The 23,300-nt window shown below is 47.1% G+C and overlaps 1 protein-coding gene across 2 annotated transcripts in view; it reads right to left on the bottom strand.

Annotated features, from left to right (window-relative positions):
• LOC142257017 (uncharacterized) overlaps positions 1-23,300 on the bottom strand; it is a 58,794-nt gene that overhangs the window by 4,390 nt on the left and 31,104 nt on the right. Inside the window, exons 1-5 of one of the 2 annotated variants that reach the window (XM_075329064.1) lie at positions 14,555-14,643; positions 12,821-12,892; positions 8,818-11,852; positions 3,415-3,696; positions 2,142-2,391 (exon numbers count right to left, since the gene is read on the bottom strand). In XM_075329064.1, the coding sequence (XP_075185179.1) occupies positions 2,142-2,391; positions 3,415-3,696; positions 8,818-11,852; positions 12,821-12,885 (3,632 nt within the window). In that variant the 5' untranslated portion in view covers positions 12,886-12,892; positions 14,555-14,643. Of the gene's footprint in view, positions 1-2,141; positions 2,392-3,414; positions 3,697-8,817; positions 11,853-12,820; positions 12,893-14,554; positions 14,644-23,300 lie in introns of those variants that run through there. The other variant, XM_075329063.1, reaches the window with a different exon arrangement.

Genomic DNA, 23,300 nt, shown 5'->3' with positions numbered 1-23,300 from the left:
GGTCATTGTCCATCTGTAGTATGAAGCGCCGTCCGATCAACTTTGCGGCATTTGGCTGAATCTGGGCTGAAAGTATTTCCCGGTACACTTCAGAATTCATCCGGCTACTCTTGTCTGCTGTTATGTCATCAATAAACACAAGTGACCCAGTGCCATTGAAAGCCATGCATGCCCATGCCATCACGTTGCCTCCACCATGTTTTACAGAGGATGTGGTGTGCCTTGGATCATGTGCCGTTCCCTTTCTTCTCCAAACTTTTTTCTTCCCATCATTCTGGTACAGGTTGATCTTTGTCTCATCTGTCCATAGAATACTTTTCCAGAACTGAGCTGGCTTCATGAGGTGTTTTTTAGCAAATGTAACTCTGGCCTGTCTATTTTTGGAATTGATGAATGGTTTGCATCTAGATGTGAACCCTTTGTATTTACTTTCATGGAGTCTTCTCTTTACTGGTGACTTAGCGACAGATACACCTACTTCACTGAGAGTGTTCTGGACTTCAGTTGATGTTGTGAACAGGTTCTTCTTCACCAAAGAAAGTATGCGGCGATCATCCACCACTGTTGTCATCCGTGGACGCCCAGGCCTTTTTGAGTTCCCAAGCTCACCAGTCAATTCCTTTTTTTCTCAGAATGTACCCGACTGTTGATTTTGCTACTCCAAGCATGTCTGCTATCTCTCTGATGGATTTTTTATTTTTTTTCAGCCTCAGGATGTTCTGCTTCACCTCAATTGAGAGTTCCTTAGACCGCATGTTGTCTGGTCACAGCAACAGCTTCCAAATGCAAAACCACACACCTGTAATCAACCCCAGACCTTTTAACTACTTCATTGATTACAGGTTAACGAGGGAGACGCCTTCAGAGTTAATTGCAGCCCTTAGAGTCCCTTGTCCAATTACTTTTGGTCCCTTTAAAAAGAGGAGGCTATGCATTACAGAGCTATGATTCCTAAACCCTTTCTCCGATTTGGATGTGAAAACTCTCATATTGCAGCTGGGAGTGTGCACTTTCAGCCCATATTATATATAGAATTGTATTTCTGAACATGTTTTTGTAAACAGCTAAAATAACAAAACTTGTGTCACTGTCCAAATATTTCTGGACCTAACTGTATATATATATAGATATATATATATATATATATATATATATATATATTGTACATAATATATATTTTCACAGTATACACACAAATTTAATGTCCCCTATTGTGATCTCTCTAGTCTCTAAATGGTGAAATGCAATATGTAAAAAAAAAGCCCTAATTCGAACATCTCTTGCACATTTCCCCACTGTTCTGTCCAGCAACTCCACATCACCCATCCAGTCCTAGTACCATTTTCTGCCTCTCTGCCACTCTTGCTGAAATCTTTGTCTCTCACACTGGTTTTTGATGGGATCGGAAAGCGTTCTGCACGTGCGCACACAAGGCCACTGTAAATGTAAAAGCGGAGACATCAGGACCTATCACACTTGCGTAGAGCACTTACGACCACATCAATGCTGGAAGTCCCAATTCTGTGTGAGTGGCTTATGAGTTTCAGCGTGAGCAATGGGGATCAGAAGATGCTACAGGGTTGGGTAAGGCCCTACAGGTGAGCGTAAATGTGAGAACGTTTTTTTTAACCTTTTGATAGCCCAGAAAAATGGTGGCCAACGACCACCAATTTGCTGAATCCATGTGGAAGGAAATTACGAAAAATCCTTATTTTCGCAAATCCAGATTTTTGTAAAATTTGTGTAGAATTTAATTCCAAACAAATTTATCTGTAAAAATGACTAATACTCTATGGAGTATCTCTAAAAGAGCCTCAAAGGGTATTTTATGACATTATCAATCTCCCTCCAGCACCCCCTGTTATTAAAAAATCAGTAGCGCCCTAATAATAATAATAACCTCCACGGCCCAACCACCAAAAGCGCAAAGTGTTGTAATACTGAAATTTGGTTATAAAAATAGTGAAGAACGGACAGTTTTGGGGACCCAGATCAGTGGTTTGGGGTTGGTGGAGATGTGTGGTTACGATCGGTGACAATGTATCAGATAAAAGCTGAGCTCTGATTGGGTGCTAAGAATTTCTCTCTTTTCTATTGAGGCATTAGTGTTAAATGTATCAAATGTAAAATATATAAATTACCTTCGAAATTTAGAACTGAACCTCCACAATGAATAAAACAGAAGTGTAATTCCAAGTAGAGGAAGAACACTCGAAGCAAGTGGAATAATCCACTTGGAAGGATTCCCGTCCTTTGTCTGATTCTCGTCCTTGGTCTCATTCTTAGTCTCGGTCTCATGCTCCTCTTCAGTCTGGTTCTCGGGCGCTGAGCTGTTCTGAGCCCTGATGTGTTCTGATATTCTTTTCAGAACTGATTGTCTGTTCAGCAGCTCTGGAAAATAAATCGAATGTTCAATGGTTGGAAAAGCAATGGTCACATATTATAGGAAAGCTGCGCAAGAAGCCCAGTCCCCAGCACGAGTGGACCGGTCATGGTGCCCCCCAGATCAGCTCACGCTTCTTGTATCACTCTGCACTCTCCTATGAAAGAGGGAAACCATGATGACATTTTACTAAAACGTCTTCACATGAAAAAACTCATCCACGTCTGTAAGACGCCATGTGCACGTATCCTCCTTAGTCTGTGATCTTCTATTGATCACCTATTTACATCATGTGATGACTGTTACAATGTGGCACTAGACACTACTTGCATGCAGTAAATGGAGAGGTAGTCAGACAGGTCAAGGTCATAAACCAGGAGGGCACGACAGTACACAGGGGGGGGCAGACAGAGATCAAGTCAAAATGCAAGCCGAAGGTCAGGATTCCAGGAGACTACATACAAAATACAGGGAGCAGGCGGGGACGTGGTCAGGAGGAAGTCCGAGGTCAGAAGTCGGGAAGTCACAACAGAAACAAGGGGGGACAGGCAGAGACAGGTAAACAACAGTCGGGAGTCGAGAGGCCAAGATCTGAACACTGAGCATATGGGAGCCAACAGCAGAACTGTAACCAGGAAGTATGACTGGCGGCGTCCTGAGCTAACACCTCTCTAATGAAGAAGAGCAATCACCGGGAATGAGAAGCATCTGTGAGAACACCTCCCAGGACCAGGGTGAAACCAAACCAGCAGAGCATTCATCCTGCAAAACGCTCTGCGCCATAAACAACATATACTGGCTCTGCAAAAGAGCACAGCAGAACAATACAGAATGTTCTGCACATAGGAAACGTGACACATCACATGCTGAAATACTCAGTGCTGCTTCCATAACACTAGAAATCCCAGAGAGGGATCATTTGACATTTTTACCATTGGAACCCTATGGAGCTCGAAATTTCTGGGACTTCTAGTGATAAGGGGAACAGAAAGCCGAGTGCAGAGAGATCTTGCGCCTTAAAGTCTTCTTACCTCCACGAGTTGCGAACAATACATTTCCATTCCGGCCAAGTCCATGCTCCAATCCCCAGTCCTTTGTACTTAGGTCATCAGTGACCATTTCCACACAAGTTTTATTTGACGCAAACACAAAGTATCCCAATTCTGAGCAGTTGTGGAAGAAATGAAGCGCCGTGATGTTAAACGAACATGTAGGTGAGTTACGCACTTCCTTGTTCCTAATGATGAGCCTTTGATCCATTAGGGATTTCTTGCTACAAAACCAATTTTGCTGCCAATCCGGCTCCGGGGCAGCTGAAAACATGGAAGAAGAGTGAATGAGTGCCTGCCACAATGTATCAGTCTGGACTCTAGGTATTAATGTTTAACTCCTTTGTTATAGGAAAAAAATGTGTTTTTTTTACTTGTAACAATCATTACTTTCATAACAGGTTTTCCAATAATAAAGGTTTTTATCTCTGATAGGCCCATTCCCCTCCACAATGAAATGTGTAATTTACTCGCATTAGTCGATGAGCCATATTTATGGGCCTGTCAATGCACATTTGTAACTGCACAGTGACAGACCCTGAAGAGGGGTCACCAAAGATGCCCCAACCACAAGGCTGGTCAATGTTGTGTATGCCCCATGTGACCAGTAAACATGGCGGGGTCAGAACAGAAGGGGGGGCACATGACTGCTGTAAAGTCATCAAAGCACACACCTTGGCTAGTGGAAGTTAATTACAAAGTTTACAGTTGTGGGTTCTTGAAAAAACCCTTTAGCGAGAAAAAAATGGCTCCGCTTTCAGTCTGCAAACTTTATGTTAGTAAAGTAGCCATGTGCTACGCAATGAAACCACCTATAGCGCCACCTGGTGGAAAACAGCGGAGTTAGCATTTTTATCTCGAAAACGGAACGAGATAGAGAAAAAAAGTGAATTACAAAGTTGTAGGGCATCATCATCATCCGTTGTTTTCCACCAGGTGGCGCTATAGGTGGTTTCATTGCATAGCGCATGGCTACTTTACTACACCTAGACACCACTTCTATGCCTATAGCTGCCGCCGTTCTCATATTAATGGCGGTGGACAGGACATGGGTGGACACACTGTATAAGCAGTTTACAGTCTGCTCCTAGTTTCAGACTTTCTTCTTTTTTATTCCCCTCCCAGTAATACATTCTGGATGTGATCTCTGTGTATCCAGAGTACTGATATCCCCATTTTCTCTCCTGTATGAGAACAGCTTCCTTTTTGTAGTGATTTTGCCTTATATGACCCATAAGGGATCTCTTCTCTCTTGTGCAGATAGACTTTAATGCTGAGAAATGACAGAAGTTTGCAGTGAGTTCTCAGATTTCTTTCTCAACTTATCTGCAAAGTACAGGATCCTTCCTGTCTTCCCCCATGGTCTGCTTCTACTGCCCTCCCTGAAAACTTGGATGCTTATTTCCCTCTCCATTCTCTATTTTGCCATGGAACAAGTGGACAAGTGAGGGGAGGAAAACGGTGTACATCACCACAAACAATATAGGTAGCAGAAAAATATATATTAATTATGTCCCAAATTCATAGTATGGGGGCCAATCCTGAAAGGGTAGGGGTCTCATAATGCAGAGAAAAGACCACATAAAGCTGCCATCTCAAAACAGTTCCTGCTGAACAACATATCACACATCGCATATAACCATATACTTATATAAATATGTGAAGGCAGGAACGGTGGGACAGAACACTTCAATGCGGAAAAAACTCCTTAATCATCATAAGGTCTATACCGTCCATAATAGTACACATCCATGTGTTCATAAACCAAGAGGAGAATCCTAGTCAGTGTACTAAAAGTAACAACTGACCGGAGCAACCATATAGAGGAACTTCACAGGCTGATATCATAAATGTATATACGCATACACACACCTAATCCCACATGAAAGTCAATGTGTACATCACAAAGACAAAAAGGCAATGTAGTGGAATACCTCACAAAATAATCATAGACCCGTGTCTGCATGCGCACACATTAAGTCCCACATTGAGGTCAGTGCATTGAAACCCCATAGAAGTCAATGAACTAATCCCATATGAGATCAACGTCTGCATCACACAAAAAGTGGGGGAATACCGATATATATAAATATGCCTATGAAAATGTGAGCAGACGGGACTGCAGCAAAAAACCATCACAGGCTACAATATCCCATATGGAGGCAGGTGTGTGCATGCCACAGCATAAAGACCAATAAATATGTGCAAACACACATGGACGTGTTCATAGATGGAACTGAGTTAGGGGGGCGCATACAGGCTATGTCAGGGCGGCACGGTGGCTCAGTGGTTAGCACTGCAGTCTTGTGGTGGCTCAGTGGTTAGCACTGCAGTCTTGCAGCGCTGAGGTCCTGGGTTCAAATCCCACCAAGGACACCATCTGCAAGGAGTTTGTATGTTCTCCCCGTGTTTGCGTGGGTTTCCTCCGGGTTCTCCGGTTTCCTCCCACACTCCAAAAACATACAGACAGGGGATTTAGATTGTGAGCCCCAATGGGGACAGTGTTCCTGATGTATGTAAAGCGCTGCGGAATATGTTAGCGCTATATAAAAATAAAGATTTTTTTATTTTTTATTATGTCATCATAACATCATCAAAGCAGTAGTCAAACGCCTATATGTATATAAGAAACCTCTCAATGGCAGCCAATCATGCGCTAGCCCTGCAGCAGCAGCGGCAGGCGTCAGACAACAGCACGTGCAGGTCTCAGTGTGAAAAAAGGTATATAGCACCACGGGGTAAAAAACCCATAATACCTCCGGGTGACTATAACACCAACACCCCACATCCGCTATTGGCCGCCGACCGCCACCATACTGTGCTACACAATAGAAGCATATAGGAGACCGAAACCCACAAAAGGAGACACCTAAACAGCTCCAGGATCAGCCATAAACAATATAGGACATTACCTAGGATGGGTAGTTTGCGGAGGGAATGCACCCGATGCGCATTTCGGAGTGTACCTATTGTTTATGGCTGATCCTGCAGCTGTTTAGGTGTCTCCTTTTGTGGGTTTCGGTCTCCCATATGCTTCTATTGTGTAGCACAGTACGGTGGCGGTCGGCGGCCAATAGCGGATGTGGGGTGTTGGTGTTATAGTCACCCGGAGGTATTATGGGTTTTTTACCCCGTGGTGCTATATACCTTTTTTCACACTGACACCTGCACGTGCTGTTGTCTGACGCCTGCCGCTGCTGCTGCAGGGCTAGCGCATGATTGGCTGCCATTGAGAGGTTTCTTATATACATATAGGCGTTTGACTACTGCTTTGATGATGTTATGATGACATAGCCTGTATGCGCCCCCCTAACTCAGTTCCATCTATGAACACGTCCATGTGTGTTTGCACATATTTATTGGTCTTTATGCTGTGGCATGCACACACCTGCCTCCATATGGGATATTGTAGCCTGTGATGGTCTTTTGCTGCAGTCCCGTCTGCTCACATTTTCATAGGCATATTTATATATATCGGTATTCCCCCACTTTTTGTGTGATGCAGACGTTGATCTCATATGGGATTAGTTCATTGACTTCTATGGGGTTTCAATGCACTGACCTCAATGTGGGACTTAATGTGTGCACATGCAGACACGGGTCTATGATTATTTTGTGAGGTATTCCACTACATTGCCTTTTTGTCTTTGTGATGTACACATTGACTTTCATGTGGGATTTGGTCATTTTACCCATGTGGGATTAGGTGTGTGTATGCGTATATACATTTATGATATCAACCTATGAAGTACCTCTATATGGTTGCTCCTGTCAGTTGTTACTTTTAGTACACTGACTAGGATTCTCCTCTTGGTTTATGAACACATGGATGTGTACTATTATGGACGGTATAGACCTTATGATGATTAAGGAGTTTTTTCCGCATTCGGGTGTCCTGTCTCACCGTTCCTGCCTTCACATGTTTATATAAGTATATAAGTATATGGCTATGTGCGATGTATGAGATATGTGTGCAGCAGGAACTGTTTTGAGATGGCAGCTTTATGTGGTCTTTTCTCTGCATTATGAGACCCCTACCCTTTCAGGATTGGCCCCCATACTATGAATTTGGGACATAATTGATATATTTTTCTTCTACCTATATTGTTTGTGGTGATGTACACCGTTTTCCTCCCCTCACTTGTCCACTTGTTCCATGAATATTAATAAAATTTGTAATGAACCACAGATCGCCTCTTCTCTTTTTCTTGTTCGGTTGCTCCCCTAGCGATTTGGTTCGTATAATATAGTCCTTTCTGCGCTATATATGATGAATATGTATGTATATATGCATTTCTATATTTGAATTTACGATATGCAGATGTTTATGCCACTGTCTATTCTATTTTGCCATGTATTTCCTTCTCCCCCTTTCCTGATGCTATCTCTAAGGTCCGTTTCACACGTCAGTGAAAAACACAGACATTTTTCACTGGCGTGTAAAACACGCACATGTCCCTGCGTGTGCCGAAAATCACGGCACACGTGGGTTGTCTAAGTGCAATCCGAGCTCCGTTCTCCGTGGCCCGTGATTGCACTTAGAGATTCACTCACCTGCTCCCGCTGTCCATGGTGCTGATCGCTCCCGCGGTGCAGCATCCGGCCGGCGGTGACCCCTGCAGGAGCTGCTTCCGGGTCGGCTGTGTCGCGCATAATGAATATGCGTGACAGTAATCAGCCGGCTTAGAAGCAGCAAGCTGCACGGGCTGCAGAGGACATCGCTGGACGCCGGGTGAGTTAAAATGTTTTTTATTTTAAAAACACGTTTTTTTCTGGCACGTGTTTCACGGACCACACGACTGCGTGGTCCGTGGGACATCAGTGATGCCAGAAAAAAATGGACATGTCTCCGTGCAGCAATCACGCACACGCGGGTACGCCGCACCGAGACACGTGCAGTGAAAAATCAATGACGTGTGAGCAGACCCATTCATTATAATGCGTCTGCGTATGTCAGTGATTCTGGTACGTTTAAAAAAAAGCACAAACGTCCCAGAAACACTGACGTGTGAAACAGGCCTTTCACTGAGAAAAAAAGGAATATGAATGTAGAAATATGTCAAGCTCAAGAGCAGCCAGCGAGATGTGGAAGTTACGTAGACGATGCACCAACAAAATGGGAGGAGATTTTTAATGAAGACTATTTAGAAAACTACCAAACTTCTCACTATGGAAGCAAATCAATAGCAAAATAAATGTAATGTAACCTTCTACCCTTGTCCCTTTATTGAGGCTGGTTTCCCGCCCAGTGACCCAGTTCCCAAAGGGGTTTTAAAGACCCACTAAAGCAACCGGAGCAGGAAGTGTAATGATTTCAGAGGAAAGATTACACACATATATATATTTATGTAGAATCAGTGTAAACAATGTTATATGTGTATTTACCTTGCACCGGTACTGCATGCATCAGAGCCATGATCACCAAAAACACAGCAAAACTGAAAGCGTTCGGGAAGACTCTGTTCACATTCCAGATCTTCTCCCCGAGTCTGGTTTCAGTGGTCGATACATTGTTATGCTGCTTAAGGCAGGTGGAACTTGTGGTGGCCATCACAACAGAATTTTTTTCAATGGTCTGAGATTGACGTTGGCTTTTGAGTTTGATGCGTGAGAGAACTTTGTTTTCTCCTCCATCACCGGAGGAAGTTTTATCTTCTAGATTGTGGTTTATGGGGAGATTGTTACTTTTGGAATTTTGATTGCTCCTTTTCTTTCCAAGGTAATCTGAACTGGTACCAATTTTAGATTCAGAGATGTTTGTGGTCTGGTTGGAGCCAACATCTATGGAGGCATTTCCATCAGCCTTACTGGCTCTGGTAACCCAATTTTTGCCTTTCTTGCCATCATTGGGTCTGCAATTCACTTTCTTATTCTGTTTTGATCCAATGGCCTTTTTAAGATGTTTTTTGGATCTAGGTCCCTCAGATGCAAGGTGTGATGTAGTACTGTCTTCTGGTTGGGAGATGATGGGGTTACAAGACTTGGTGGGATGGTCTACTGGTCTGTTGACGTCTTGTGTGAAAGAACTGTCATTGGGACTGGTGACATCAGAGATTTTGCTTTCTTGTTTGTTGACATCAGTTTCTCTAATTTTTGGCTCAAGCCGTGAAGACTCAGTGTTGCTTCTCCCATGGTCTGTGGACATCTTGTCCTCTGGGTCAATCACGACATTATCTTCAGATTCAATACAGGCATTGGAAAAGTCTACTTTTCTGCCCTCTTCACTTGTGTTGGCTCCAGTTTCCAGTTCGTTGGATGTGGTCATGTTGGAAGCATCTCTTTTGCCAATTTTAAGGTTGGAGGCATTTGTATCAGTAGAACTGGCTGTTGAAAGTGTTTTAATATAATCACAAGGCCTACAATCCACATTGCCATTGTGTCCTGCTCCAAAAATCTCAGGGGTACTGTTGTTTGAGCTTTGAACCTCAAGTGAAACTTTGCTGTCTTCCCAGGTGGCTGTTGTAGCATCTTTGTCATTTGGATCAACACATGAAGATTCATTGTTGGTTCTCCCATGGTCTAAGGACATCTTGTGCTTGGACTCTTTGGTGTCCACGTCATCTCCACCTTGCAACTTGCTACATGCGGAGATGTTGGAAGTTTTTATACTTGAATCATCATTTTTAATGCTTGAGGAACTTCTTCCAATATCAATGTCTTCAGAAAAGCTGTCCCGACTATAATGCCTAATATGAATAGTCTTGGAACCTACATCATCAAGGTCTTCAGATTCATGAAGCTCAGGGGTACTGTTGTTTGATCTTTGAACATCAAGTGAAACTTTGTTCTCTTCCCAGGCAGATGTTGTAGCATCTTTGGCATTGTTTGGTTCAAGGCATAAAGACTCATTGTTGCTTCTTCCATGGTTTATGGACAGCTTGTTCTCGGACTCTTTGGTGTCCACGTCACCTCCACCTTGCAGCTTGCTACATGCGGAGATGTTGGAAGTTTTTATACTTGTATCATCATTTTTAATGCTTGAGGAACTTCTTCCAATATCAATGTCTTCAGAAAAGCTGTCCCGACTATAATGCCTACTATGATTAGTCTTGGAACCTACATCATCAAGGTCTTCAGATTCATGAAGCTCAGGGGTGCTGTTGTTTGATCTTTCAACGTCAAGTGAAACTTTGTTCTCTTCCCAGGCAGATGTTGTAGCATCTTTGGCATTGTCTGGTTCAATGCATAAAGACTCATTGTTGCTTCTTCCATGGTTTATGGATATCCTGTTCTCGGACTCTTTGGTGTCCACGTCACCTCCACCTTGCAGCTTGCTACATGCGGAGATGTTGGAAGCTTTTATACTTCTACCATCATCATTTTTAATGCTGGTGGAACTTCTACCAATATCAATGTCTCCAGAAAAGCTGTCCTGACTGTAATCCATATCATGGTTAGTCTCGTAACATACTTCGTCAATGTCTTCTGCTTCAAAAAGCTTGGTGGGACTGATGTTTGATCTTTGGCCTTCACATACAAAGTTGTTCTTTACATTGCCCACAGTAGAACTGTACTCAGACTCCAAGATCATGGAGGAGTCGTTGTCAGGACTAATTGATTTTGTTACATTACTGCCTTCAAGATGACGACCAGTGGAAGAACTGTCATTGGGACTAGTGTTATCGAAGACCTTGTTCCTTTTTTCTTCGACATCTATTTCTTTAGTGCTTGGTGTGAGGCCCAAAAGCTCATTGATGTCTTCTCCGTGATCTGCAGATTTCTTGTTCTCGGAGTCTACGGTTCTATCTTCGCACATCTCTCCTCCAGTTTGCTGCTTGTTGGGTGCGGTAGTAGTGCAGTCATCTGTATAAATGTCATCATCAGGATTGAGGGTGGAGGCATTTCTATCGGTGTCACTGGTTGTAGAAAAGCGGTGGATAGCCTCACTATGGCTATTGGGCATAAAAACCTCTTTGGCATTGTTCTCAGATCTAGAGAGATCAGGGTTGCTATCAGCTATTGGTGCACAGTCGACCTCTACAGGTTGTGCTGTAGTGCCATCCTCCAACTTAGAGATTAAGGGCATATGGGGCCTGGAGGAAAGGTCATCTGACCCAATCACTTGTAAGACATTGTCAACTTGATGAAGACCCATGGTTGAGTTTTCAGTGGGACAAGTGGAATCAACAGCATTGATTTTTCCTCCCTTGGTATAATTTTCTTCGCTATTGTCCGCAAATACTTCAGATGACTGGCTAGGAGGACCAGTGTACAAGTCCATATTGTCTTGTCCATCGCTCATAGAGGGCTTGTGATCAGACCCATGATCTTTAGCAGCACGACCACCATGTAATAGACCGTGCTTATCTGTCTCCTGTGGTTTGCAACTTGTACGATTGTCAAGCATAGATACACAGTTACTTTCCTGTGTTGGTCCTTGGTTGGTCTTCTCATTGCTCAGGAAACTATTTCCAAAACAGCTGAGAATGGGAAGAAGAATAAAAGGAAATTAAATTGGTAATAAAATAAAAACACAAACTATTTTTTTAAAAAGATGACAAATGTTACATCTAGCCTGTGTTACTGTAAAGACACAAAGGCTACACATCCAGCCTATATTAGGCCTAGGAAAAAGACTGATGGCACATCCTACCTTTCTAATGTGAACAGGTGCAAACTGAACATGAAACATAGTAACAAAAAGGAGGCGGCTGCACTCTGTAGTGCCAAGATATGTGGACAATGAATATGGGAATATAGACATGCATTACTGCTAAGAAAAATATGTAAAAATTGAGATACTTGGCACAAAAAAATGGCCAATTTTATGTGAGCCCAACAGCCAGCGGCAAGGCGACCTCATTTGTTAGGTCCCTATCAAATTAATGCCTCTCTCTGGGTTTGAAAAATCTGCAATTTATGGGTGGATAGGAGCTTGCAAATAGAGAATTAAAATTGTGCCAGGAGCTCAATCAGAAGGCACGACCCTGTAATTTAAGAAAAAGACTGATGGCACATCCTATCTTTTTAATGTGAACAGGTGCAAACTGAACATGAAACATAAGAGAGGCATTGGTTTGACAGGGACCCATCAAAAGAGGTCGCCTTGTCGTTGGCTGTTGGGCTCAAATCAAATTGGCCATTTTTGTGTGCTAAGCATCTCAATTTCTACTTAGCAGTAATGCGTGTTTATATTCCCATATTCATAGCTCTGTATTAGGCCTACAACACACCGAGTAAAATCGGACAAGTGGAATGCAATAAAAAAAAAAAAAAAATCGTATTCCACTTGGTCCAATGTTACTCTATTGATTGATAAGATCACTGTATCTTTTCAGTCCTTTCAGGTACAGTGAGTTCCAGGCAGCTTTTATGTTTAATGAATATTAGTAACTTATTTTAAAAGATTGTGAATAATTTAATATTACTAAAACTAAACATGACTTACTAAGGATGTGTCTGTGTTTTTGATGTCTCCTGCTTTGGATATTGTACACGCTTCAAGTTTGCCATTTTCCACCTGTAATAAAATTTAATTTTCTTAAGTCTCTAAAGCAAATTCAAAATGTATTAAAATTCATTGTTAAACAGAAGGATGAGACAGAGCCACAAAGACAGATACGACCTGGGGACAAGTCCTGCGCTGTTTTTTGGAATAAAATAATCATATTTATCTCATTCTGGACCGTGCTTCTATGTGTAATCTTTCTGAATAACGTCATTAATTAACTCCAACCTTCTGTGCTGATTAATCAGAATTAATGTACAATGTCTGCACTAAGCTCTGGAGCTCCCCCTAGTGGTGACTGCAGGCAAATAATATTTTAACATTATATTCTATGGATAAAGACTATTCACTCATTTGCATATGGTTTATGTTAGATAAAATATAATTGCAATTAGTTATAACTAAAAGGTGCAAGACACTGTTTTCTGAGGCTCCATTCTCTTTACTGAAACTACTGGGCTCCATCAGAAATTGTTATTATTATTCCAAAATACTGCAATGCAAAACATCCCAGAATATACTACAAGCAATAGCAGGGTCAAGGTGGAAGAGGGAATCTAAGAATGAAATATATATATATATATATATATATATTTATTTATTATACACACATACATACATATATACAGTGCCTTACGAAAGTATTCGGCCCCTTGAATTTTTCAACCTTTTCCTACATTTCAGGCTTCAGGTTTTCTCCCTTTTAAAGTTGAATTTTTTGCTAATTTTTTTTTTAAAAAAAATTAATTTAAGTTGTTAAAATGGGATCCTTTGCGCTTACATTTTTTTAAGGCGGTTAAATCTGTCATCCTACTGGCAGGGAGCCTAGACATGGGCGACCATACCCACAGGTTGCCATAGTAAAGGCTCGCCTCCCGGTAAGGGTAAGGGGTGATAGCTTGACAGGGACGTTGCCTCTCTCTGATTTCAATTCCTTGCCTATGAGTCACTACGGACTTTGCCCATGAAGCTGCTGACTATTATGGGGAATGACATAAACTACAATTACGGCCATTGTAGCCATGTGTTGTGCTACAACTGTGGATTGTCAGGGCTCTGGAGCAGAGCGGAAAAATTTTTATCCGAGAGTGAAGGGGTTAAAGGGAGTCTGCCGGGACCGGTTACAGCCGCGTTGCCGGTATACTAACCGGTGACAACGCCTCCGGGGACTCGGGGAAGCCGCTACATGGAGGTATACATATGGCTGAAATCCGTATTTGTAGCCAAGATTAAAAATGGAGTCATCAGAGGAAAAGTATAATAGAAACACGGGCACCACTTCTGCATTATTCACCCACTCCAGGTTTTGGCTTCCAAATAGTGATGCAGAAAAACCTCACCAAATACTCACAGTGTGCACAGAGCCTAAAACTTCACCTCTCCTGCGTAGCCGCACTTCACGTCAGCCAAATACCACTATTTACCTAAATATTAAATAGCGTCTCTTCTGATGACAGATACTCTCTAATTAAGTATATAACCCCCCAATATTTGCTACCTGAGCAATAACCTATAAACTCCGCATTGTAGGATCTCATGGAGCAGACAAATACAACAAAGCACAATGTTATGTAAATAGAATGCACAAATGTATCAACATTCCAATATGAGAAACAAAGTATCTTTAAATAATTCTGGGCCTGCTTTTTTTTTTTTTTAAGAAAAATAACTCACTTTTCACTTTCCGTGTTTCTTTACTTATTCGCTGACATTGTGGGGAGCAGAGGGGGTGATCTGCCCCCCAAAAAAAGTGTCAGCTGCAGCATGTTCGTCTTTTCTCTTCCACAGTCTAAATCGGTTTGGTGAATCATGTACAGACAATCTGCACCTCCCACTGGCGACTGGTATGAAGTTGAGAACACTCGAGGAGGGGGGGGTTCTTTAATAGAAAAGGGATCAAACCTTCTTAAAACCTATAACTATGAGACTCTATCAGGAGCCTTGGTCCTAGGAGGGGCCCCCGGCACTAGTGAGGGCCACAGAGACCAAACTACAAGTAACAGGGCTCCTGTACTATTTGGTTTAGTCCGTGGAACGCCCTTGTTCTTGTGTAACTTTATGTGACATTTCCAGTAACGTATTTTCGACCCGTCAACAATTTTAGGGGGCAAAAAGTTTGGACCGGGGCCGATTCTCCTGTGAATATCCAGGTAACAGATTTCTTGTACGTCTCGGTGATTCTTTCTGACTCTTTTCGTTACTTTCCCTTTTGTGGAGACGTTTGTTATATAGTGACAGCTGCTGTGAGGCCGGAAAACAAGGAAGAAGCTCTTTACCGTCCCCCCCCCCAAAAAAAGTGCAGCTATTAATAATATGACCGGAAATGAGCTACACCTTCTCCTGCAAGGTTTTTTCCCTTTTTACCGGAGGGTATTTTTGTTGTTCGTGTGAACCTTTGTATTCAGGATTCTTTCTGTGAGATAAAACCCAGATTAATCGCTACGGAATATGTTGGCGCTAGAGAAATAAAACTTTATTATTATAACTTTATTATCTGGAGCCATGCGACACATCAAACATGACATATGACACGGACAAGTCAACAATCTATCCAGCTGCCAATTTCAATAATCCCCGCGCCTCTGTTCACCCCCCTTTACCTCTGGCGCTGGTGACATTTGGTGACCTCAGGTGACGGTATTTCCATGCACGGCGGCGCTGTCTTTAGGGATCGTTTAATTATTAATTTCCTGGCGCTTCTCCTAATCCTCTCCTGGACGTCTGAGCACCGCGGACCTCGTATTATCACATTTCCACCTTTTTGATGTCTACTTTATGAAGTCGTCCATCTATTTGTTTCTCTTATTTTTTTACTGACGTTCACCTTTGTGGGTGGGGATTGGCTTTTCTAGACGATTTTACTTGTTTTACCATTTGCAACAATATGAAAAGTTGCACCTTTTCTCCAGACCTTCCGTGGAAAGGTGTTTTTTATTTTTTTTAAATTCATGCAGAGTTTTTTTAAACTTATAAAGATATAGCTGGGATGATTTAGGAAAGCCCGCTCTCGCAGGGGGTTGGACCCGCTGGCCCCTGAGATCCCTTCCAACTCTACATTCTACGATTCTAAAAAAGTAACAGATGAGTTAAAACAATGGTGCGCACAATTTATTTATTTTTTGCATCAACACTGTAAACAGCCCCCCCCCCCCCCCCGACAGGAAGGAGACTTTTTCTACACTGTTGAGTTAAAACCTGAGCTCCACACTTTGGGCCCTCGGAACACTGCATGGGTGGGGTCCGTGTCTCCCTTCCACACTGCATGGGGGACCCGCGGTTCCCCGGCACACTGCATATGGGGGGGCCGCGGCTCCCCAGCACACTGTATGGGGGAGGGTCCACGGCTCCCCAGCACACTGCATGGGGGGGGCGCGGCTCCCCGACACACTGCATATGACGGGGGGGGGGAACAGCTTCCCAGCACACTGCATGGAGGGGGTCCACGGCTCCTTCGCACACTGTATGGGGGGTCCACACTGCATATGGAGGGGGGGCATGGCTCCCTGGCGCACTGCATATGGGGGGGGTTGCGACTCCTCAGCACACTGCATGAGGGGGCCTGCAGCTCCGTGACACACTGTATGGAGGGGGGGCCTGCAGCTTCCTGGCACACTGTATAGGGGGTCCCCATGGCTTTCTGGCACACTGTATGGGGGGGATACGCAACTCCCCATCACACTATGGGGGGATACATGTCTCCTCGGCACACTGTATGGGGTGGGGTCCGTGGCTCCACGGCACACTGTATGGGGTGGGGTCCGTGGCTCCACGGCACACTGTATGGGTGGGGCCCGTGGCTCCTCGGCACACTGTATGAGGTGGGGTCCGTGGCTCCACGGCACACTGTATGAGGTGAGGTCCGTGGCTCCACGGCACAGTGTATGGGGTGGGGCCCGTGGCTCCACGGCACACTGTATGGGGGGCCCGTGGCTCCACGGCACACTGTATGGGGGGCCCGTGGCTCCACGGCACACTGTATGTGGGGGATACGCGGCTCCCCAGCACACTGTATGGGGGGGATACGCGGCTCCCCGGCACACTGTATGGGGGGGATACGTGGCTCCCCGGCACACTGTATGGGGGGGATACGCGGCTCCCCGGCACACTGTATGGGGGGGATACATGGCTCCCTATCAATCTATTAAAGATTATACATAGATTTATTTACCAGTTGGAAAGACAGAGGAGTTAGCCCTAAGGTTTATAGAACACATTAATAGTAATACATGGTTTTAAATGTAATCCCCAATATGAGCTCAGATGATATATTATTTCCAGTCCTGGAAATGAGTAATGAGCGGCAGATCAGACGGCTAAAAAATAATTCAAAACCACTGATTCAAGTAACGTTTTCAGTTCTCCTATTGGCCGTTATTTAAAATTGGAAAAGAAAATGTTTTCTTTAATTGGTTTCAACATATTAGAGAAAAAAAAAACCATAAAAATATTGTCAGCATTCAAAAGGCTTTTTTTAAGGAAGTTTTGTCAAAAAGTGATATTTCCATAGACGGACTATATCGGCATATCCGGTATAAGGCTACGGTTACACATCCGTGGATGTATGCGTCCTATGCACATTGAGCAATAGAGTTTCGCTGATTCATAGACATTCGATTTAAAAATGGTCTGTATCCAGTCTTTTATATCTGATTTGTGTATATTTTTTGGATCAGACACAACCATGAAACTAATTTTTTTGGTTTCGGTGTGTGTGAATAAAGCCTAAAGCTGGAGTGAAGGAAAGACAGAAATTGGGGAGCACAAGACCATTCTTGTAGTACGAGCACTTAGGTGTTGTTCTTTCTAAAAAGTTGCAAATTTTGAAATTATTGTCCCAGCAATTACAATTATTTATAAACAGATTTATTAAACAAAAAACTAAGCAGTTTTCCCATTCGATGGTGGAAGCCTTTAAATGTGGAATCAATAGTCCCTTTTACATCTTACATGAAAACCACAAGTCTTATGTCGCCCTCCAGTCATTCTAGGTAAAATCCTTCTTATCTACTATTTACATGACTGAGTGTCTGAGCTGCGGTCTGGCATCAGACAACATAAACTCTCAGTAACCGTCATCACACTTAGAGAAGAGCAATTATATCTAGTGGAATTTAATTTTACTCGATTTGGACACAAATATGCATTTATCAAATTGCAGATTTATTTTCTTTTTTTTGTAAATCTCTTGCGCAAGTTCAGCAAAACGTGAAGCCACCATTTTTCTTAACTGTAAGAAGCCACCAAAAGTTTAAAACATCCTTCTACTCGACCCTCTGCTCCTCACTGTCATCCATCCGGTCCTCACTCGCCTCTCCGGCCCCTCTGCTCCTCATTATCGCTCATCCAGTCCTCACTCACCTCTCTGACCCCTCTGCTCTTCACTGTCACCCTCCTGTCAGTCCTCACTCGCCTCTCCGGCCGCTCTGCTCCTCACTGTCACCCATCCAGTCCTGACTCACCTCTCCGACCCCTCTGCTCCTCACTGTCACCCATCCAGTCCTCACTCGCCTCTCCGGCCCCTCTGCTCCTCACTGTCACCCATCCGGTCCTCACTCGCCTCTCCGACCCCTCTGCTCCTCACTGTCACCCATCCAGTCCTCACTTGCCTCTCCGGCCCTTCTGCTCCTCACTGTCACCCATCCAGTCCTCACTCGCCTCTCCGACCCCTCTGCTCCTCACTGTCACCCATCCAGTACTCACTCACCTCTCCGGCCCCTCTGCTCCTCACTGTCCCCCATCCAGTTCTCACTCGCCTCTCCGGCCCCCTGCTGCTCACTGACACCCATCCAGTCCTCACTCGCCTCTCCGGCCCTTCTACTCCTCACTGTCACCAACCCAGTCCTCATTTGCTTCTCCGGTTTGTCTGCTCCTTCACTGTCACCCATCCGGTCCTCACTCGCCTCTCCGGCCCCTCTGCTCCTCACTGTCACCCATCCAGTCCTCACTCGCCTCTCCGACCCCTCTGCTCCTCACTGTCAATTATCCAGTCTTCACTTGCCTCTCCGACCCCTCTGCTCCTCACTGTCACCCATCCGGTCCTCACTCGCCTCTCCGACCCCTCTGCTCCTCACTGTCACCCATCCAGTCCTCACTTGCCTCTCCGGCCCTTCTGCTCCTCACTGTCACCCATCCAGTCCTCACTCGCCTCTCCGACCCCTCTGCTCCTCACTGTCACCCATCCAGTACTCACTCACCTCTCCGGCCCCTCTGCTCCTCACTGTCCCCCATCCAGTTCTCACTCGCCTCTCCGGCCCCCTGCTGCTCACTGACACCCATCCAGTCCTCACTCGCCTCTCCGGCCCTTCTACTCCTCACTGTCACCAACCCAGTCCTCATTTGCTTCTCCGGTTTGTCTGCTCCTTCACTGTAACCCATCCGGTCCTCACTCGCCTCTCCGGCCCCTCTGCTCCTCACTGTCACCCATCCAGTCCTCACTCGCCTCTCCGACCCCTCTGCTCCTCACTGTCAATTATCCAGTCTTCACTTGCCTCTCCGACCCCTCTGCTCCTCACTGTCACCCTTCTGGTCCTCACTCGCCTCTCCAGTTCGTCTGCTCCTCACTGTCATCCTTCTGGTCCTCACTCGCCTCTCCAGTTCGTCTGCTCCTCACTATCACCCATCCAGGCCTCACTCGCCTCTCCGGTCCGTCTGCTCCTCACTGTCACCCATCCAGGCCTCACTCGCCTATCTGGTCCGTCTGCTCCTCACTGTCACCCATCCAGTCCTCACTTGCCTCTCTGCCCCCTCTGCTCCTCACTGTCAACCATCCAGTCCTCACTCGCCTCTCCGAACCCTCTGCTCCTCACTGTCACCCATCCAGTCCTCACTCGCCTCTCCGACCCCTCTGCTCCTCACTGTCACCCATCCAGTCCTCACTCGCCTCTCCGGCCCCTCTGCTCCTCACTGTCACCCATCCAGTCCTCACTTGCCTCTCCGGCCCCCGGCTGCTCACTGACACCCATCCAGTCCTCACTCGCCTCTCCGGCCCTTCTGCTCCTCACTGTCACCCACCCAGTCCTCATTCGCTTCTCCGGTTTGTCTGCTCCTCACTGTCACCCATCCGGTCCTCACTCGCCTCTCCGGCCCCTCTGTTCCTCACTGTCACCCATCCAGTCCTCACTCGCCTCTCCGACCCCTCTGCTCCTCACTGTCCCCGATCCAGTCCTCACTGTGTCTTCTGATCCCCACCGTTCTTCACACACCTCTCTGGCCCCTCTGCTCCTCACTGTTACCAATCAAGTCCTCACTTGACTCTCCGGCACCTCTGCTCCTCACTGTCACCCATCTGGTCCTGACTCGCCTCTCCGACCCCTCTGCTCCTCACTGTCACCCATCCAGTCCTCACTTGCCTCTCCGGCCCCTCTGCTCCTCACTGTCACCCATCCAGTCCTCACTTGCCTCTCTGACCCCTCTGCTCCTCACTGTCACCCATCCAGTCTTCACTTGCCTCTCCGACCCCTCTGCTTCTCACTGTCACCCATCCAGTCCTCACTTGCCTCTCCGACCCATCTGCTCCTCACTGTCAACAATCCAGTCCTCACTTGCCTCTCCGGCTCCTCTGCTCCTCACTATCACCCATCCAGTCCTCACTCACCTCTCCAGCCCCTCTGCTCCTCACTGTTGTCCGTCCGGTCCTCACTCACCTCTCTGACCCCTCTGCTCCTCACTGTCCCCCATCCAGTCCTCACTGTGTCTTCTGATCCCCACCGCTCTTCACTCCCCTCTCTGGCCCCTCTGCTCCTCACTGTTACTCATCCAGTCCTCATTTGCCTCTCCGGCCCCTCTGATCCTCACCATCACCTATCCAGTCCTCACACTCCTCTCCGGCACCTCTGCTCCTCACTGTCACCCATCTGTTCCTGACTCACCTCTCCGACCCCTCTGCTCCTCACTGTCACACATCCAGTCCTCACTTGCCTCTCCGACCCCTCTGCTCCTCATTGTCACCCATCCAGTCCTCACTTGCCTCTCTGACCCCTCTGCTCCTCACTGTCACCAATCCAGTCCTCACCTGCCTCTCCGACCCCTCTGCTCCTCACTGTCACCCATCCAGTCCTCACTTGCCTCTCCGGCCCCTCTGCTCCTCACTGTCACCCATCCGGTCCTCACTCGCCTCTCCGGCCCCTCTGCTCCTCACTGTCACCCATCCAGTCCTCACTTGCCTCTCCGGCCCCCTGCTGCTCACTGACACCCATCCAGTCCTCACTCGCCTCTCCGGCCCCTCTGCTCCTCACTATCACCCATCCAGTCCTCACTTGCCTCTCCGGCCCCCTGCTGCTCACTGACACCCATCCAGTCCTCACTCGACTCTCCGGCCCTTCTGCTCCTCACTGTCACCCACCCAGTCCTCATTCGCTTCTCCGGTTTGTCTGCTCCTCACTGTCACCCATCCGGTCCTCACTCGCCTCTCCGGCCTCTCTGTTCCTCACTGTCACCGATCCAGTCCTCACTCGCCTCTCCGACCCCTCTGCTCCTCACTGTCACCCATCCGGTCCTCACTCGAATCTCCGACCCTTCTGCTCCTCACTGTCACCCATCCAGTCCTCACTCGCCTCTCCGGCCCCTCTGCTCCTCACTGTCCCCCATCCAGTTCTCACTCGCCTCTCCGGCCCCCTGCTGCTCACTGACACCCATCCAGTCCTCACTCGCCTCTCCGGCCCTTCTACTCCTCACTGTCACCAACCCAGTCCTCATTTGCTTCTCCGGTTTGTCTGCTCCTCACTGTCACCCATCCGGTCCTCACTCGCCTCTCCGGCCCCTCTGCTCCTCACTGTCCCCCATCCAGTTCTCACTCGCCTCTCCGGCCCCCTGCTGCTCACTGACACCCATCCAGTCCTCACTCGCCTCTCCGGCCCTTCTACTCCTCACTGTCACCAACCCAGTCCTCATTTGCTTCTCCGGTTTGTCTGCTCCTTCACTGTCACCCATCCGGTCCTCACTCGCCTCTCCGGCCCCTCTGCTCCTCACTGTCACCCATCCAGTCCTCACTCGCCTCTCCGACCCCTCTGCTCCTCACTGTCAATTATCCAGTCTTCACTTGCCTCTCCGACCCCTCTGCTCCTCACTGTCACCCATCCGGTCCTCACTCGCCTCTCCGACCCCTCTGCTCCTCACTGTCACCCATCCAGTCCTCACTTGCCTCTCCGGCCCTTCTGCTCCTCACTGTCACCCATCCAGTCCTCACTCGCCTCTCCGACCCCTCTGCTCCTCACTGTCACCCATCCAGTACTCACTCACCTCTCCGGCCCCTCTGCTCCTCACTGTCCCCCATCCAGTTCTCACTCGCCTCTCCGGCCCCCTGCTGCTCACTGACACCCATCCAGTCCTCACTCGCCTCTCCGGCCCTTCTACTCCTCACTGTCACCAACCCAGTCCTCATTTGCTTCTCCGGTTTGTCTGCTCCTTCACTGTAACCCATCCGGTCCTCACTCGCCTCTCCGGCCCCTCTGCTCCTCACTGTCACCCATCCAGTCCTCACTCGCCTCTCCGACCCCTCTGCTCCTCACTGTCAATTATCCAGTCTTCACTTGCCTCTCCGACCCCTCTGCTCCTCACTGTCACCCTTCTGGTCCTCACTCGCCTCTCCAGTTCGTCTGCTCCTCACTGTCATCCTTCTGGTCCTCACTCGCCTCTCCAGTTCGTCTGCTCCTCACTATCACCCATCCAGGCCTCACTCGCCTCTCCGGTCCGTCTGCTCCTCACTGTCACCCATCCAGGCCTCACTCGCCTATCTGGTCCGTCTGCTCCTCACTGTCACCCATCCAGTCCTCACTTGCCTCTCTGCCCCCTCTGCTCCTCACTGTCAACCATCCAGTCCTCACTCGCCTCTCCGAACCCTCTGCTCCTCACTGTCACCCATCCAGTCCTCACTCGCCTCTCCGACCCCTCTGCTCCTCACTGTCACCCATCCAGTCCTCACTCGCCTCTCCGGCCCCTCTGCTCCTCACTGTCACCCATCCAGTCCTCACTTGCCTCTCCGGCCCCCGGCTGCTCACTGACACCCATCCAGTCCTCACTCGCCTCTCCGGCCCTTCTGCTCCTCACTGTCACCCACCCAGTCCTCATTCGCTTCTCCGGTTTGTCTGCTCCTCACTGTCACCCATCCGGTCCTCACTCGCCTCTCCGGCCCCTCTGTTCCTCACTGTCACCCATCCAGTCCTCACTCGCCTCTCCGACCCCTCTGCTCCTCACTGTCCCCAATCCAGTCCTCACTGTGTCTTCTGATCCCCACCGTTCTTCACACACCTCTCTGGCCCCTCTGCTCCTCACTGTTACCAATCAAGTCCTCACTTGACTCTCCGGCACCTCTGCTCCTCACTGTCACCCATCTGGTCCTGACTCGCCTCTCCGACCCCTCTGCTCCTCACTGTCACCCATCCAGTCCTCACTTGCCTCTCCGGCCCCTCTGCTCCTCACTGTC

The sequence above is a fragment of the Anomaloglossus baeobatrachus genome, chromosome 11 (genome assembly GCF_048569485.1).
Source record: "Anomaloglossus baeobatrachus isolate aAnoBae1 chromosome 11, aAnoBae1.hap1, whole genome shotgun sequence".
Lineage (NCBI taxonomy): Eukaryota > Metazoa > Chordata > Amphibia > Anura > Aromobatidae > Anomaloglossus > Anomaloglossus baeobatrachus.
The sequence above is the reverse complement of the archived record's forward strand: the minus strand, read 5'-3'. Positions and strand labels throughout refer to the sequence as shown.